This window comes from Anastrepha ludens, chromosome 6, assembly GCF_028408465.1.
Source record: "Anastrepha ludens isolate Willacy chromosome 6, idAnaLude1.1, whole genome shotgun sequence".
Lineage (NCBI taxonomy): Eukaryota > Metazoa > Arthropoda > Insecta > Diptera > Tephritidae > Anastrepha > Anastrepha ludens.
The window spans coordinates 11,003,386-11,022,634 of NC_071502.1; the positions used below are offsets into that span (position 1 = coordinate 11,003,386).

The 19,249-nt window shown below is 37.8% G+C and overlaps 1 protein-coding gene across 1 annotated transcript in view; it reads left to right on the forward strand.

The window, feature by feature from the left end:
• Window positions 1–17,845, forward strand: part of LOC128868125 (uncharacterized) — a 35,235-nt gene extending 17,390 nt beyond the window's left edge. The window contains exons 3-4 of the mRNA XM_054109886.1: window positions 17,533–17,586; window positions 17,674–17,845. Of these exons, the coding sequence (XP_053965861.1) occupies window positions 17,533–17,586; window positions 17,674–17,832 (213 nt within the window). The 3' untranslated portion in view covers window positions 17,833–17,845. The remainder of the gene's footprint in view (window positions 1–17,532; window positions 17,587–17,673) is intronic.
• Window positions 17,846–19,249: the final 1,404 nt, after the last annotated feature.

Below are 19,249 nucleotides of genomic sequence, written 5' to 3' on the forward strand. Positions count from 1 at the left end.
AGCCAGAATAGATACTTCATCTGTCAAATACCACAAATGCTGGCAAAACTTCTGCAAAGCTGCTTTTCAAATGCTTTTGTCTATTGTTTCGTAATTTTTCATGGCCTTCAAAAAACACAAATCCTGATATGGCGCCTTTACTGCTAAAATACATTGGAGCCAGGGTTTTACGTAGGATGTCACGATGAACAGACATACGTCCAACAGAGCTGCCTTATCCTTGTTTGAAATTCTGAATTGAGAGCTAAGTAACGATATTTTTAATGAATAAATGGCTCTCGCCATCCATCGAGCCTGGTGCATAGCACCTGGAGGCCGAATCTTATATTTCTTCTCTGAATCTCCGCCAAGAAATATAATTGAAAGCTCAATTAATTCGCGATAGTCATCTCTAACGATTTCTTTGGTTAATTCAATTTTGTAGAATTCTAGCAGCTTGTCAATTCCCGAAACATTAAAACAAGATAGCTTTTCTGTACAGCTTTGTTTTTTCTCGGGATCGATATTTTTCCAGTTTTCTCGGAATTTCTTGAATAATGGGATGTCTGGGCTTGTAGTTACTTGACTGATTTTCGCTTCAAACACGCCTTTAAGTACTAATTCGTAAACGTGACGACGGCAAGCAAAAATAAGCACTTCTCTACCCAGTTTTTGTTCGAGAAGCACACATGCTCTGCGCTTTGTCTTCAAGGTTCCAGTTCGTAATAGCATCCCAAACTGCGTCTGCCTGTTCCCTTCCTGTCGAGCTATCCAATTTAGGAACAGCAATAATTTGTTCTTTATTATCGTACGTAATAACTACCGGTAGGCGTTCTTCTTTACTTTTACGTGAATCTACAGCTGGCAACAGTTTTCCGTCCCAGTGGACAGTTACCGTGTCCGGGACCTTGTTTTGAAAATCAATTTTTATAGCTTCAGCCCGTTCTTTTCGCATTTTCGTACGAACTCTATTGATTATAGGGAATTCATCCGTATTGTGCCCCAGAGCCTCAATAGAAGCTTCAATTATAAAGACAGAATCCCCCACACTTAACTGACACCTGTCTAATGCGGCAACTAACTTGGGAGTTATGATATTCTTCCGCATAGAAGTTTTATCGGGCTGGGCCTATTTTCTTCTAATTCTATTATTTCAGGATCAGAAGATGACTTTTCCAGTGGTGGTTCGCAAGTTGATGTTGATGGTGCTAAGGATGAAAAATTTTTAGCACGTCGCTTTTCCTTCTCGATGATTCGAAGGTGCGTCCTTTCCTCTTTGTTTGTTACTTTTTTGTGCACTCCGGCTAAGTGACCGGGCCCACCTGGTTCTCTTTGGCGCTGCAAGAAGATCTTATCTTCATTTATTTTAATCAATTGAAGAGTATCGGTATGTGCGATGTCAAACCAATTGTTTAAGTTTGAAGCAAACTCCTGTCGACGCTGTTCAAACACTTCTTGAGTTTTTTTGCATTTTTTTGCAATTCTCTCCAAACTTGGTATAAGTTAACTAGTTTCTTAACACAGTTAGATATTGATCTGGTCGGTATACGTGCCTTTTCCCAATAAATAATAAACTCACGAATTGTGAGATTTGCACTTTCACTGACACTTAAGTTCACTTCACGAATATTATAGAATAAAACGGCCAGTACTAGAACCGGTAATTACGTCCCGTATTAAAAATATTTCATTTTTGGAACTTCGTAACTCCACTGACATGTTGACTACACGAAAAACCCGCGAGTACTAATAAAACAAACAAGTAATTACACGCAATCAATCCGACAGTTCGAGCGCGCCGTACCATACAAGTACCGTTAGGTTTCCGCGCAACTCGGCACGGGTTGCCGTGATTCTAAATAGACGAAACTTTATTTTTAGATGTTTTGAGACCATTCAAACAAAATAAGAGGGTATGCGTTAAAAAAAAAACACTTTAATTTTTTTGGGATACCCTAATGTACGTATAGCTGACGCTAAATGGGAATTAGAGCGTGTTTTAGTTTTTTTTTTTGTTAGACAGTGTACTTTATATATATAAGGTTGTCAAAAAAGTCTTGCGGTATTTTTATTGAATTTTCAATTGTTCATAAAATTGGTTATAATAATGCGATTTAAGTCAAATATGCGCCGTTTTGTTCGATGATGCGTTCCCAACTAAATGCCAACTTCATAATGCCCCTCTTATAGAAGCTCGCTTCCCTATTGTCAAAAAAATCGGAGAGCCAATTTTCACAGGACTCTCTTGTGGACAACTTCCGACTACCAAGCTCGTTCGCCATGGACAGAAATAGGTGGTAATCACTTGGTGCGAGATCCGGACTATACAGTGGATGCAAAAGAATCTCCCATCCGAGCTCCCGGAGCTTCTGGCGCGTCACCAAAGATGTGTGTGGCCTGGCGTTGTCCTGATGGAAGACAATTCGGCCTCTGTTGATCAAAGATGGCCTCTTCTGCATGAGTGCTGCATTCAAGCGGTCCAGTTGTTGGCAGTACAGGTCCGAATTGAGCGTTTGGCCATAGGGGAGCAGCTCATAGTGGATGATTCCCTGCCAATCCCACCAAACACACAGAAGAACCTTCCTGGCCGTCAATCCAGGTTTGGCCACCGTCTGGGCAGCTTCACCGTTTTTCGACCACGACCGTTTGCGCTTCACGTTGTCGTAAGTGACCCACTTTTCATCGCCAGTCACCATCCGCTTCAAAAAAGGGTCGATTTTGTTGCGATTCAGAAGCGATTCGCATGCATCCATACGGGCAAAAATGTTTTTTTGCGTGAAGTCGTGTGGCACCCATACATCGAGCTTCTTTTTGAATCCAAGCTTCTTCAAATGGTTTATAACGGTTTGATGACTCATGCCCAGCTCTTGGCCGATGCTACGGCTGCTACTATGCCGGTCTCTTTCGATCAATTCAGCGATTTTATCGCATTTTTTGACGACAGGCCTTGCGGACCGTGGCGCATCTTCGATCACCTCTGCACCAGAACGAAAACGTTGAAACCATCGTTGTGCGGTGGAAATGGAAACTGTATCGGATCCATAAACTGCACAAATTTTATTGGCAGCATGAGATGCATTTTTGCCTTTATCGTAGTAGCACTGTAAAATATGCCGTATTTTCTCTTTATTTTGCTCCATGTTTGCGACGCTATAACTCACGAACGACTAAAAGCAAACAACAATTAATCAAACATGTGTTAGCACGTGAAAAGAGCTTTCCAAAAAGCTCTAGCGTGAACCGATGCGACGAATACAACTAGAACTACGCGCTTGCAAAGACAAGCTTGCGGAAATACCGCAAGACTTTTTGGCCAACCTTATATATCCAGAGTGAGTGAGTAGTAAATATTATGATCTAAGTTATTCTATTGGAATTGTTGCTCAAACTTCAAACACGATTTTCTCAAAACTACTTTTTTTAAGATGGTCGTCATGATATCTCCAATTCTACTTGACCGATCGCTTTGAAGTTTGATAAGCATTTTTTTATTATACATCTGTCCATCGCGCCTGCCTCGAATTTTGAAAAAATTAAGCTTGAAGTATTTTTGAAAAATTTGAAAAGTAAAAAAAAGTAAAGTAAAATAATTTTTTTTTCAAGTTGACGCCATTTTGTGAAGTTTGCTTTTTTTCTTTGATTTGGCGTAATCCGATAGCGTCATCCTAACTAATGAAGAATTTTTTTAATTTGTTTGCTTTAGATCACTACAAGGGTTGGAATCATGTCAACCATGGATCACCGTTTTTTATGCATCCCCCACTCCGCCGGCCTGTAATTGCATATTTTTTTATTTTTTTTTAATGTTTTTTTAAACTTTTCCAATATTATTGTAATACAAACCATAAAAAAATGGATAGTAAAAATGTTATTCATATTTTTATCTTAGCTTTAAAAAATAGCTAAAATTAAAGCGTCTATACCACAATACCCCATTAAGTTTTTCAAAAATTATATTAATTAGATGCCTAACGCTTTTTTAGCGAAATTGATTTCTTTGCTTATTTTCCAAAAAAAGCTCAACCAAAAATGTTAACAGCAAATATCGTGTGTTTTATGCAACGCCCGCCCTTCTGCCTCATCACTTGATTACCATAATTTAATGAAACTCCAGAAGGCGTATAATCTTTCAAAAATCCTTGACAGTCATCGAACAACAACAACAACAGGCATACACACACGCAAAACGACTGCAAGCCCACGCAGGTTGCTAAAACACCTCTAGTGTACAAATGTATGTACGAGTAGAAGTGTGTATAAGTACTGTTATGCTTTGCAGTGCAATGCACTTTATGCAAATTGCGGCAGATTGAATTCACATTTCAATGCAAATATTCCTTTTATTTGGTTAACGATTTTGATTTCAAAGCGAATTCCTATTATTCCTTATATTTGATCTGATTTTCCTCCTTTTGTTATACTTTTCACTGGCGCATAAATTGAGTTATGAATTGCATGTGAAAACTCGATGAAATTATTTTCTCTTCATGTTGTTCCATTCGAGATTTTTCTTCGCCATATTAACAACAACTTTATTATGATTTCCATCACCGTCGGCGACATGTTTTGCAACAGCTGTGGCATATTTAATTTGCATTTATTAAACGCAATGGTGGCGCCGATTGGGAAATTAATCTTAGCATACCCAGATGGGAGAGATTTTCGTCCTACCTCAAATCCCACCTGACTTTATTTAGTTACACATCCCACCCACTTCTGATTTTGTTTTCCAGGAATGGGTGAACCAATACAAATTAATATAAGATTTTTTTTTTGTTTTGGAAATTTTCAAGCTACGCACAGATCGCCTCTATCGCGTAGATATATTTTCACAAAGCCAGTTTCAAGCCGACTCCGAACGGCAAATATTTTTTATGAGGAGCTTTTTGATGGCAGAAATACACTCGGAGGTTTGCCATTGCCTGCCGAGAGACGGCCGCTAATAGAAACAACGTTTTCTTCATTTTGGTCTTTCACCGAGATTCGAGCCTCTTTGAAATCCGAATGGTAGCCATGCACTAACCCATTCGGCTACGGCAGCCGCTTCATTAGCATCCTACCAGTTAACAATTTTGTACGCGCAACAGTGATTTATCAGTTACGGAACTACTAGGCAAAAAAATTCTAGGCACAATAAGCGAAACTAGTGGAGCTGAATGTGAAGTCCGATAAGCGATTCTAAGTCAAGTGACCCAAGTAGTTTGGACATGACCAAGTATTTGATGGTCAGCTATTTTAAAAATGTCTTTTTAATTTCTAGACTTGCTTATAATATAAAGCACACGGAAGAAAATTTGAAAAAAAATTAATAATTTTGCGACTTATTCAATGTTGAAAATTTTGGCTACTTTTGTTGGGGTTTTTAAAGTGAAATATCTTCGGCTATTTGTACATTTTTACATATTTTTTATTGTTTAGGATAAAATATATTCTTATTAAAATAATTTGTGTAAAAAAAGTATTGTATATTTTTGTTGAAAATTTTTGAGACAACTTTTTTGTAATTTTTGAAAAACACTCCCGTTCTTAATTTTTTTCCCATAAATATCTGGCACTGTGTGAAGTAGTCCCTACAGGTTTCCCATACTTTTTAGGGTTACATTCAAATACGTACAGCACAGCTTAGGATGGTCGTATTTCAAAAATTAAAAAAGTCCTATTTTTGAAAAAATATATTTTAAGACAAAAATTAAAAAAAAAATTAAAATGTGAAAAGAGCTGTGTTTAAGCATTAATCCATTTTCATTTAAGTTTCATACTTTTTATCCATAATTTCCTGATGGGCATTAAAAGCATTAATAGAGTGTCTGCCTGTTAATAATTTTTACGTAGCTAAGGGAATCGGTATCAGTGCATTATTTGGGCCAGCTCTTAGTTTTGTACCTTTCCTTGCAAACTCGTCTGCTTTGCAATTACCTTCCATACTTCTATGTCCTGGCACCCAGATCAGGCTTATTTTAAAATATTGCGATATCTCGCATAATAATTTGTGGCATTCAACTACCATTTTTGACGAGTGTTTTACTAACTTCTGCCTGAAAGACACTACAGTGATTAGGCAAGCGAAAGGATGTACTGATGCTTAGCTTTCTAGAGTAAACTCCTCCACCTATCTGCTTCACAAGCTTAGTTCCGCAGTATTATCACAAGTGCCTTCCATACTTTTTTGAAAATCGTCGAAGGCGAGTAATTTCTGTGGACGTAGTCTCTTATCGGCGCCTGCTGAAGTATTAATTTCTACCAATAATAAGAGCGAATTCTACTTTTAGTACACTCCACACATGGTTTCAGAAAGATAAACCGTTTCGGTGACATATCCTGGCCATCCAGGTCGTCCGATCTTTCACCTATGAACCTTTTTCTGTGGAGTTATGTATCTTCAAAGTAAAGTCTCTAAAACGATTGCAGCGACTATCTAAGCAATAGAAAAAATATCGCTCGCACAGTTAATGGCATCTCGAAATCACTTTCTAGCGAGTGGCATGGAGTAGGGAGGCCAGCTTCTAAGAGTGGCTCCAACAAAAAGGTCCACATTTAGGAAAAATAATTTAAAAAATAAAAAAATCCGTAACTGTCTTCTTGGCAATAGTTATTGAAATAAATTCTTATAATTAGTTAACTTTTAACCTTTTGGGGACGGAGCCGCTCGCCGGTCGAGACGAAAGGTATTGGAGTGCGCAGTAAAGAAAATAAAATCGTGGAACGTTATACGTTATATTACGTTATATTACTTATTTAATACAAGAGCGGTTTTTTATAAAATCAAAAAATAATTGTAAGCAAACTGCTATCACTGCCAATGTTGAAATGCCTGCGTGGATTCCTTACTGCACGGAATTCACTTCCACTTGACGAAGTTATGCCGTCATCTTCCGTCTTATCAAATTCAAAGTAATATTCGTCAGAACTGTCACTATCTAACGTATCATCTCTAGATCGCTTAGCCATCGTGCGTAGGATAAAAGATATAAAAAGCATGCTGGTTCCTCTGGCAATAGCACCGAGAGACTTCGGTGCCATAGCCGAATGAGTTGGTGCGCGACTACCATTCGGAAGTGCACGGAATCGAAACCCCTGGCATGAAAAACTAATTTATAAACAAAGTTTTTGTTTTAATTGTGGCGACTCTTTAAAAAACTCTAAAAAAGTAATAAAATGAAATTGAAATAACAGGTGGCGCTTAAGTAATCCTCCTATCAGAAAATGCTATATAGTAAACACATGCGAAATACACGTTAATAAACAGTGTTACGCTGCACTGCTCCAGAACGCGGAATATTGCTGACTATTTATTTGACCAATAATCGGTCGGTGACTTTGGCACAACGTGAATTTCGTCGAAGATTTCCTCGCCGTCCCACGCCTACTGGTGAAACAATTCGACGTTTAGCCGCTCGCCTCGAAGATACTGGCACAACACGAGATGCTGCCAGGCGTGGCCGTTCTGCAGAGAATATTGCTGCTGTAGCCGAGGATGTCATGGAAGCGCCGTCGACATCAGTCGACGGTCTTTACAGCGAATTTTGGTACAAGATTTGAATATGTTTCCGTACAAAGTCCACACGCTGCATCAGCTGTTAGCTGCTGACCGCCAATCGCGTCTAACATACGCTCAAGCCATCCTTAATCACCACCAAGAGAAAGATGATTTTTCATCAAAAATAATCATGAGTGATGAGGCCCATTTCCATCTTAGCGGGTACGTAAATAAGCAAAATTTACGCTTCTGGGGCACTGAAAATCCGCGTGTAACCCACGAAGAGCCATTACACCCGCTCAAAGTCACTGTATGGTGTGCTGTTTTCGCTGGAGGAGTCATCGGACCTTTTTTCTTCGAAGACGTCGCGGGCCAAACGGTTACTGTGAATGGTGAGCGCTACAGAGCAATGATCAACGAGTTCTTTTTGCCGCAACTTGATGAATTGGGATTGGAAAACATGTGGTTCCAACAGGACGGTGCAACAGGAAAACATGTGGTTCCATCAGGACGGTGCAACGGCATACACTGCACGTGCCACAACCGATATGCTGAAGGATGCCTTTCCTGGGCGCCTAATCTCCCGTTTCGGCGATTTGCACTGGCCAGCAAGATCGCCTGATTTGACCGCTCCAGACTTCTTTTTGTGGGGCTTTTTGAAGTCGCGGGCGTATGTCAACAAGCCTCAGACTCTTGCAGCTCTTAAAGACATTATCCGTCAAGAATGTGAAGACCTATCGCCGGAAGTTTTGGTCAAAGTGATGGAAAATGTCGTAAAAAGGGTTCAAATCGCAATCAACTGTGGCGGCGGCCATTTACATGACATCATATTCTCGACTTGATGTAAGAAAAATTAAAAGACGAAATAAAAATAATCCACAAGAAAAATCAAAGTTTTTCCTTTTTTTTTAAATTACAGCCAAAAAACATCGCAAGGTTACTTTTGCGCCACCTTGTATTAACTTCAAACATTTCCTACACGTGAAATTGCAGTCGCACCAGCACATTTTGGCGTAATAACCAACTTCTTTTATTGCATTAATATTTCATTTATTAATATTAAAATTTAATAATACTTTTAAGATTTCCCGTCTACCAAATCGATTTAAGCTCATTAATAATATAAAGGGATTTTCAATGCTTTATAATTAATTTAATACTCTAACACTCAGGCTCACTTATTTGGACGCAATAATCCCATTTAAATGCGTATGTACGCATGGGTGTTTGTCACAAAGTTTTCTATAACCAAACGCTTATACGTAGAGCTTGTTTGCTTTCATTTGACCTCAATTGCGGATAATCTTTGTCACACTTCAGCCAGCAAAGCCGGTAAAGCTTTTCAAGCGTACATTAAATATGAATTACCATCTTGGAAAATTGGAATTAAGGTGTTGTTCGGAGAAAAGCGACAGGATGGCGCATGCAAAGGAGCAGCGGTTCAAGGAGACGCAGAAGAAAATGAAGATAAAAATGTTATATTAAATTATATATCCTTTATTCTCATTTGGTAAAATTTTGTTTACTTAAAGGAAATCACTGCTTGGCCTATAAATGCATTCGTTAGACATTTGAAGACATTTTTACTAAATAATAAAAAAAATATTTTGCTTGTCTGCCTATATAGCGCAGCTGTTTAGTCCGCAAATATCAAATAGGATTAGGTTTTGATTATAAAACTATCGGTAGGATGATTAATTCTGCGCCACTCTACGTAATTGAAATTAATTGCTCTAGCCCTCAAGATTTCAAGGGAATGGAATTGCTGATGAATTGGATCAGCAGCTACCGCACTGAGACCAGAGCAAATCATATATTTTTCTACAGGAGCGATGGCCTATCCTAGAACGCAGCAGAACTGAAAAGTGTTTTGTGACAAGTCCGAACAGCAAACTGCCGAACTTTCTGTTAAAACTTGGAAGAGGAGACGTTCGGTAGATGGTCGGTATTATTACAAGACACAATCCATGGGGTCTGCACATGACCACTATTGTAGTCATTGAGGACCCGATTTCCCTGTCTTGCTTAGAGGAGGCGGATAGAACTGAGTATTTTCTCTGTAAGTGTCCTGCCTTTGCTAGAGCGATACTACGAATTTTGGGTTCAGATGCCATGAGAATGAGTAAAATTCGGATATTTTCAAATTTGCCAAAGAATCTAGAAAATTCTCACAAGGCTTAGTATCTCTGTCTCTGTCTCTATTCTATCCAATCTCTTTCTTTCGGTTACTTCTCTCCTTTCTGCCTTGACTACCTACCTTAAATATGTACAATAGGCTTTTTAGCCTGAATGCTTTGGGAGTTATCAATCTCTCGATGCTTCTTGGCTCGCGTTTTTCAAATTCAATTTCAATTTCAATTGTCAAGGTAATGAAATTTTATATATTGATTATTTTTGTTTGTTAGAAAATATAGATGTTTTCGATTTATATTGTAAGAAATATATAAGAATACTATATTCGTATTTGTTGTTTTTTTTGTACATATTTCATATACCCTATATATCTAGAAATTTACGCAGGAATGATCTGACACTTTGGTTTTTTTATATAAACCAGCAAAAAATGCAAAGTGTTATAGCAGGATCATCATCATAAATTCCTAGAATTCCAGTGTGGAACATACACCCAGATAAGTAAGAGAAATGTTTGAGGTTTACTGCATTTTGGATTAACGGCGCACTTTTGAATTTAGAAGTAAGAAAATCAGAGGAAAATCATAGGGAATATTAATATCAAACTAACTTTGTAATAAAAAAAATCCTATCTAATAGGACTATGAATAAGTTCGTTTCGGTTTTACAACAGATGGCGTAACTTGATTATTATTCCATCGATCCACATTTCCAAACATTCATTGGAGAGCTACTGTCGTAAGGCACAAACGTCAGTATAAGTTTTTTATTTGAAGCGTAAACAACAATATTTTTACCACACTTGAAAATGTCGAATTTCGTGCCAAATAATGTGTTTTTGCGGGGAATTCTTCTTCATTATTTTAATATGAAGAAAAAAGCAGCCGAAAGTCATCGTATCTTGGTGGAAGTTTATGGTGAGCATGCTCTATCTGAGCGAACGTGCCAGAAGTGGTTTGCACGCTTTAAAAGTGGTGATTTTGGCTTGGAAGACGAAGAACGCGAGGGTGCGCCGCCAAAGTTCATGGATACCGAATTGGAGGAATTGCTCGATCAAGATCCGGCTCAAACGCAAGAAGAGGTTGCAAAAACTTTGGGAGTTGATCAATCAACCATTTCCAAACGTTTAAAAGCCATGGGAATGATCCGAAAGGTAGGCCATTGGGTGCCGTATGAATTGAAGCCAAGAGACGTTGAACGCCGTTTTATGGCATGCGAACAACTGCTTCAACGGCACAAAAGAAAGGGTTTTTTGCATCGAATTGTGACTGGCGATGAAAAGTGGGTCCATTACGACAATCCAAAACGTCGGGCAACGTATGGATACCCTGGCCATGCTTCAACATCGACGTCGGCGCAGAATATTCATGGCCTGAAGGTTATGCTGTGTATCTGGTGGGACCAGCTGGGTGTTGTGTATTATGAGCTACTGAAACCGAATGAAACGATTACGGGGGATGTCTACCGACGACAATTGATGCGTTTGAGCCGAGCACTGCGAGAAAAACGGCCGCAATACGCCGATAGACACGACAAAGTTATTTTGCAACATGACAATGCTCGGCCACATGTTGCACAAGTGGTCAAAACATACTTAGAAACGCTCAAATGGGATGTCCTACCCCACCCGCTGTATAGTCCAGACCTTGCGCCATCCGATTACTATCTCTTCCGATCGATGCAACATGGCCTGGCTGACCAGCACTTCCGTAATTACGATGAAGTCAAAAAATGGATCGATTCGTGGATTGCGGCAAAACCGACCGAATTTTTCACAAAGGGAATCCGTGAATTGCCAGAAAGATGGGAAAAAGTAGTAGTAAGCGATGGACAATATTTTGAATATTAAATTTGTAACCATTTTACGTCAATAAAGTTTCAAATTTCGAAAAAAAAACCGCACGAACTTATTCATAGTCTTATTCATTAACTATTTTACATTCTCTCTCATATCTGCAGTAATTTCTGAGAGCAATTAAAAAAAATGGAAAATGGAAAAATTAAATAACATTATTTCCTCGATACCCCATGTCAACTATCTCTACCGATCAAACATATTACACCGAATGAAATTCGCTCAGAAATTAAAAACCTGTGTAACAACAAATCTCCTGGATATGATAAAATTGACGCCAAAGTATCCAAGTGTTTGCCGAAAAAAGGAGTTATGTTCTTAACTCTGTTATATAACTCAATATTAAGATTAAACTATTTTCCTACACAGTGGAAGTGCGCCGAAATAGTTATGGTCCTTAAACCGGCAAAACCTGAAAATCAAATATCCTCTTACAGACCAATCAGCTTATTGACAATATTCTCCAAAATATTCGAAAGACTATTTTTGCGCAGAGTATTCCCAATACTGAAAGAAAATAAGGTCATACCCGAACATCAATTTGGTTTTCGCCGATACCATGGTACACCTGAACAATCTCACCGTGTTGTTAATTTCATAACCGACTCCTTTGAACGAAGGGAATATTGTTCAGCCGTATTTTTGGATGTACAAAAGGCATTCGACAAAGTATGGCATCAAGGCCTGTTATATAAATTAAAAAAAAATACTTCCTGCACCATTTTATCTAACACTAAAGTCTTACCTCACCGAAAGATCATTTTACGTTAAGGTAAATGAAGAAATAACTGATATTAGATACATAAAAGCTGGAGTACCACAGGGTAGCGTACTCGGTCCTATACTTTATACGATTTTTACATCTGACATACCCGAAACCGAAAATGTCCTAATGGCTACATACGCTGATGACACCGCTATACTAGCTTCAAGTCCGTCCCCAATTGATGCAACCAATCTAGTTCAAGCAAAAAAAAACCCCAGTTAAAGATACAAACAAACAAACTTTACTGGCTACTAGGACCAAAATCAACACTTAATCTAAATAACAAAATATTAATATATAAGGCTATACTAAAGCCAGTATGGACCTACGCAGTACAACTGTGGGGAACTGCTTGCAATTCTAACATAGAAATTCTGCAAAGATATCAGTCAAAAACTTTAAGGCTTATCACAAGTGCACCCTGGTTCGTCACAAATAAAGCCATACATACTGATCTAAAAATTCCCTTTATAAAAGATGAAATTAAAAAAATTACCACGAAATATTTACAGAGATTAAGTTATCACGATAACCCGCTAGCAATTGCATTACTTGATGAAACTAATGAAATTAATAGACTTAAAAGACATCATGTATTAGACATTCCATTCAGAACCTAATAGATAAATCTAATATTAAAATAATATGTGTAGAAAAATCTCACTCTATTTGCTTTATTAGATTCAAGAAAAATTCATACAATATTGAAAATCGTGTTATAGCAAATTTTTGTAAAGAACTTTTTTTCTTTTTAACTCCTAGCAATTCATATAAAAAAAATCGTGTGAAAAGTTAATTAGTTGCATTTTTTTTTTTATTAATATATATTAAAATCTAACACATAAGTCTGAATATAAGTGTACATTAATCGTAGTATACATACATATATATCATTATTGACCTCAATGGAGCTCAATAATATAAGTCAAATTGTTAATAGTTAGATAATTTGCTTATTATTTTAAAAATAGATTGCAAATAAACGACAAAACAAAAAAAAAAAAAAAAAAAAAAAAAAAAAAAAAAAAAAAAATTATTTCCTCATCAAAAGATGAAAAGAGAGGCACTACGCAGGACCTAGTGATACAAATTGAGACAAAAAGCGCTATTTTTGAGCCAAAATTTTTTAAAAATAAAAAAGAAATGCAAAAAAAAAAATTTTTTAAAAAATTAGGAATAAAAAAAAAATTTTTAAATTAAAAAAAATTCATATGCCTTAGATTGGGGAATAGGCTCGTAGCGTTTTTACCGAGGGATTTCATTTAAACAAAAAACAATAATTATATCAATAAATTAATCAATTATCTATTCGCCGTTGCTGATTACAATCTTCCCACCTCGACTCATTTGTTGATGCCGTTCCTCCAAAAATCGCCTGTTCTGGTGTCAAATAAGTTGTAGAACCAGTTTTTAAGGACATCTTTGTTTCCGAAGGCAAATCCCTTCATATGGTTTGAAAGGGAGCGGAAAAGATGGCAAGCGGTCGGTGCAAGGTCCAGAGAATACGGAGGATGCTGGGATAAACTCCCATTCGAGTTCTTCGAGTGCGGCTTTGACGATTTGCGCAACATGTGGCCTGACGTCTGGCGTTGTCGTGAAGGAGTATGGTTTGACAATGTCGATCAGGTCTTTTCATTCGAATAGCCTCATTTAGACAGTGTAGCTGGGCAATGTAGAGTTCCTTATTCACATTGGCGTTCTTTTCGAGCATTTTCCAGTGCACCATACTCTTCCAGTCCCATCAAACACATATCATCGTGATCTTCTTTAGATGAAGATGCGGCTTGACTCTCGGCTTTGGCGTATCTCCTGGATACACCCACTCCTTTCTTTGCTTCATATTAATGTATAGGCACCATTTCTCATCTCCCGTGACGATTCGGTGCAAAAAGTGCTGTTTATGGCCATGTGTTGATCAATGGTGGGCGAGCTGTTGAGAAGCAATTTGAAGCCGACTTTCTTTGTTTTGTTTTTCGTTGAGCTCGTGAGGCACTCAGGCTCCCAACTTGTTGGTAAATCCCATTGATTGAAGGTGATTGCAACTCGCTCTATGATCAGAGTTAATTTTTTCCGCCAAGGCGACCATTTTCAATCGTTTTTATCGAGCCTGGTGTCAAAGTGAATGCGACTTCTTATCGGGAAAATGTTTTAGAAGCTGCTCTAGAGCCGTGGACACGCAAATATTTCGGTCGTAGACCATGGACGTTCCAACAGGACTCGGCACCGTCTCATAAAGCTCGTGTGAACCAAGAATGGTTAAAACACCATGTTCCACACTTCATTTCGTCCACACAATGGTTTTTGAATTCGCCAGACGCAAATCCGATGGACTATTCAATCTGGTCCATTTTGGAGAGCAAGATGAGGACTAAAAAATATGCCAGTAGGGATGCGCTGAAAAAAGCGATTATACGAGAATGGGCCAAAATACCTCAAGATCACATTCGTGCAGCATGCAACTCATTTTTTGACCGTTTGAAGCCTATGGTCAAGGCAAAAAGGTGGCCATATCGAGCTAAAGTAAATATATGTTAAGATTGTAATCATTTTTTAACAATTTTGCCTTTGAAATCAATAAAAACTAATTTCACACAAAAAAGTTATGGTGTTTTGAATAGGAATTTTTGAAAACTTCATATCGTTCACCCTGTAGTTTAGCATAATTAGAGGAATGGGTACAAGAGAAGCTTTATTCTGTGACCAGGTGCTTTCTATGTTTCGTAAACTACGAAAAAGCGTTTGACACTGTGCAACATGACAAATTGTTCAATATTTTAAGATTTCTGAATATCGACGAAAAGGAAATCCAAGCAATTGGAATGGTGTAAATGGTGTTACTATACCATAAATAACATCAGGTATGCCAACGATACACCTCTGCTATGTGACAGCTTGGCTGGCCTTGAATAGCTGGTCGACAAAGTTGCAATGCGCAGTCAGCTATACCAAAGAATGTTAATGGAATTAATTAACATTCTCTGACTATATGACCTCAAAATCAAAATCAGCAAAACTAAACACATGGTTGTTAGCAGAAGAAATACATACAACAATTTCAAGCCGACTCCGAACGACAGATATTTTTATGAGGAGCTTTTTCATGGCAGAAATACACTACGGCGGCCGCCTTTTTTGCTATATGGCATGGAAATATGGACCAGAAAACTCTCCGACATGTATAGACTGAAAGCATTTGAAATGTGGCTTCTACGAAGATTGCTCAAGATAATATGGACTGACCATGCTTCTAATGAAGAAGTGCTGCCAAGAGTTCACGACGATAGACAACTAATCAAGCCCGTCAAACGACGAAAAACTTCATATTTGGGGCATAATATACGAAACTCGAATTATGAACTGTCGAAACTCATATTCGAGGGCTAGAATGGAGGAAGAAGAGGTGGTATCGGGCGTAAGCAGTTTTCTTGGTTGAGCAACATAAGGTAGTTGACCGGTAGACAACGTTTGGGCCCCCTCTTAGAAATAGCTAGAGACCGCGAATTATTTTCAAATATATTGTAGTTCAAAATTTAAATTAAAAAAACCAACAAACAAGAAAATAAAATTTGTAAAAGCAAGGAATTTGTTAAAAAAAAAATTTCATTACTTTTAAATTGCATAAATCGCTTACATTCGATTACGAATAGCAAATAAAGTAGAAGAAGTAAAATTATATATAGGACTATGAATAAGTTCGTGCGGTTTTTTTCGAAATTTGAAACTTTATTGACGTAAAATGGTTACAAATTTAATATTCAAAATATTGTCCATCGCTTACTACTACTTTTTCCCATCTTTCTGGCAATTCACGGATTCCCTTTGTGAAAAATTCGGTCGGTTTTGCCGCAATCCACGAATCGATCCATTTTTTGACTTCATCGTAATTACGGAAGTGCTGGTCAGCCAGGCCATGTTGCATCGATCGGAAGAGATAGTAATCGGATGGCGCAAGGTCTGGACTATACGGCGGGTGGGGTAGGACATCCCATTTGAGCGTTTCTAAGTATGTTTTGACCACTTGTGCAACATGTGGCCGAGCATTGTCATGTTGCAAAATAACTTTGTCGTGTCTATCGGCGTATTGCGGCCGTTTTTCTCGCAGTGCTCGGCTCAAACGCATCAATTGTCGTCGGTAGACATCCCCCGTAATCGTTTCATTCGGTTTCAGTAGCTCATAATACACAACACCCAGCTGGTCCCACCAGATACACAGCATAACCTTCAGGCCATGAATATTCTGCGCCGACGTCGATGTTGAAGCATGGCCAGGGTATCCATACGTTGCCCGACGTTTTGGATTGTCGTAATGGACCCACTTTTCATCGCCAGTCACAATTCGATGCAAAAAACCCTTTCTTTTGTGCCGTTGAAGCAGTTGTTCGCATGCCATAAAACGGCGTTCAACGTCTCTTGGCTTCAATTCATACGGCACCCAATGGCCTACCTTTCGGATCATTCCCATGGCTTTTAAACGTTTGGAAATGGTTGATTGATCAACTCCCAAAGTTTTTGCAACCTCTTCTTGCGTTTGAGCCGGATCTTGATCGAGCAATTCCTCCAATTCGGTATCCATGAACTTTGGCGGCGCACCCTCGCGTTCTTCGTCTTCCAAGCCAAAATCACCACTTTTAAAGCGTGCAAACCACTTCTGGCACGTTCGCTCAGATAGAGCATGCTCACCATAAACTTCCACCAAGATACGATGACTTTCGGCTGCTTTTTTCTTCATATTAAAATAATGAAGAAGAATTCCCCGCAAAAACACATTATTTGGCACGAAATTCGACATTTTCAAGTGTGGTAAAAATATTGTTGTTTACGCTTCAAATAAAAAACTTATACTGACGTTTGTGCCTTACGACAGTAGCTCTCCAATGAATGTTTGGAAATGTGGATCGATGGAATAATAATCAAGTTACGCCATCTGTTGTAAAACCGCACGAACTTATAAATAGACCTATTATTTAAAAAAAAATAAGGAAAATAAGAACTAACTAACTAAGTAATGAAAAATCCTTTATACTCTGAAAAGCGCAGTAGTTCTAAAAGCTTGTGGTTATAAACTGCCAAGTGAATGGAAAATGACTTAGAATTTGAAAGACTGTGGCTAACCATGCGATTTTATACTCAATGCTAAGGCATACTAGGGCATTTACGACCCCAAAATTTCTTTAAAATCATATTTTCCGATAAACCAATCTACATATACTCATATACTTAAAGATATCCATGCATGCATATATGAAATATAGAAAAATAGCTCATTGTATATTTCTTCAATAAAAAATAAATAAGTAAATAAATATTTCTTCATTCACGCAGAGTCCCTCTGGCAAAGTGATTTCCTTCATACGCGATTGTTTGGATAAGCCGCTGGTGAGTTGTTTCCGCACGATATTATAGTTCTAGTTTTGGTTTTTGTTTTTGTTTTTAATTAAAATTATTATTTGATTCACTTTTCAGTACTTGAATGCCATTAAAACTGATTCAACATTCAAAACCTTCTATCGTAGCTGCACCACTGATCTGTGCAATGATTCAGATGGTGTAACCACGGCAACAAATGTGGACCCTAATTTCGGTGCTGCCGCGAATACGATCATTAAAGGCAAACGTTATTAGTGGATATATGAGATGAGCATTTTTTTGTAAATAAATATATAAAAATATTATAAAATATGCCAGTTAAATATAACAAACAAGTTTTGTTAGTACATCAAACACGCCAACAAGTCGAAATCTCCCAATGAACGGAATGATAGTTGAGTTCATAATTACGCGCTGCGATAAAAACTTTCTTAAATAAAAATATTAGTAAAGTGGACATAAAAAATTCGGAATGAGAGGACGTTATTTGCCTTGAAAAAGTACGGCTACGTTCCGTAGTTTTCTAAAGTCGCATAAAACCAAAATCAACGAGTTAAACTTAAACTTAAAACCGCATAAAAAAGTTTGCACAAATTAAAAGAAATACCTAGACCGCTTCATAAATTACTTCGAATGACTAAAGGTAGTAAAGTTTTAAATTTTTTTACCATTATAGCTATCAGATAATGGTTTGCAGCTTTTGCGAAGTGCTTCCAAATCACTTTCATCATCAAAAGAGGCTGTCCCTGCAATAGACATTTGCGGTAAAGGCGATGGATTTGCACAAACTTCATTCCCGTTCCGTGCAGCTCTTTCTTTTCTCTTTAATAATACATACTTACGGCGCTTACTTTTGTACCAGAAATGACAGATTTTCGTATTCAGGCTTCGTTCTTCTTAACTACTAAATTAAGAGGTTAAGGGTAGCCAGAGGCGTGAAAAAATGATGATTTTCAATAAATTTTTTTTCCTGGTCAATTGCTTCATTTTACAAAAATAGAACATGGCGTTAATATATCATGTTTCGACTTGAGTTTAGAAAAATTTGAACAAAAAATTAATGATTGTAAAAGTTATCGCTGTTTCTGTGGGGCCCGTTTCCACAGAAGTCTCTTGCGTCAATCATCACAAGCCCTTGGAGATTCATCTAAAATCAGTCATAAGGTCGAACGATTTATAGTAAAAAAAGTGTTGAAATTTTAAACTTCTCGTGTTGCATTTGCCATCTTCTCTTATCAAATAGACCAACATTTTTTTTGCTAAATCCACAAGCATATCGAACAAAGCGCCAAGAAGATCGGACTGAAGATAAATGAAAGCAAAGCGAAGTACCAAAAGCTTTCTCGTTGCGAAAGGGGATGTGTGCCGGAATATATAACCATTTGGAAGCTATTATTTTGAAGGAGTTCAACAATTTAAATACCTCGGTGGTTTACCAAAAAACGACAAAAACATGCACCACATAATACAAGACCGAATTGTGGCCTCAAATAAATCTTACTTTGCCAATATGAATATTCAACAATCAGAAGATCTGACACGTGGATGCAAGCTACGCATTTGGCAAGCGGTAATACGTCCCATTCTTATTAAGGATGCGAATCACGGATATTTAGCCACGCAGAAGAGCAATTTCCTAAAAGATTCGAACCTAAAATACTCCGAAAGATCT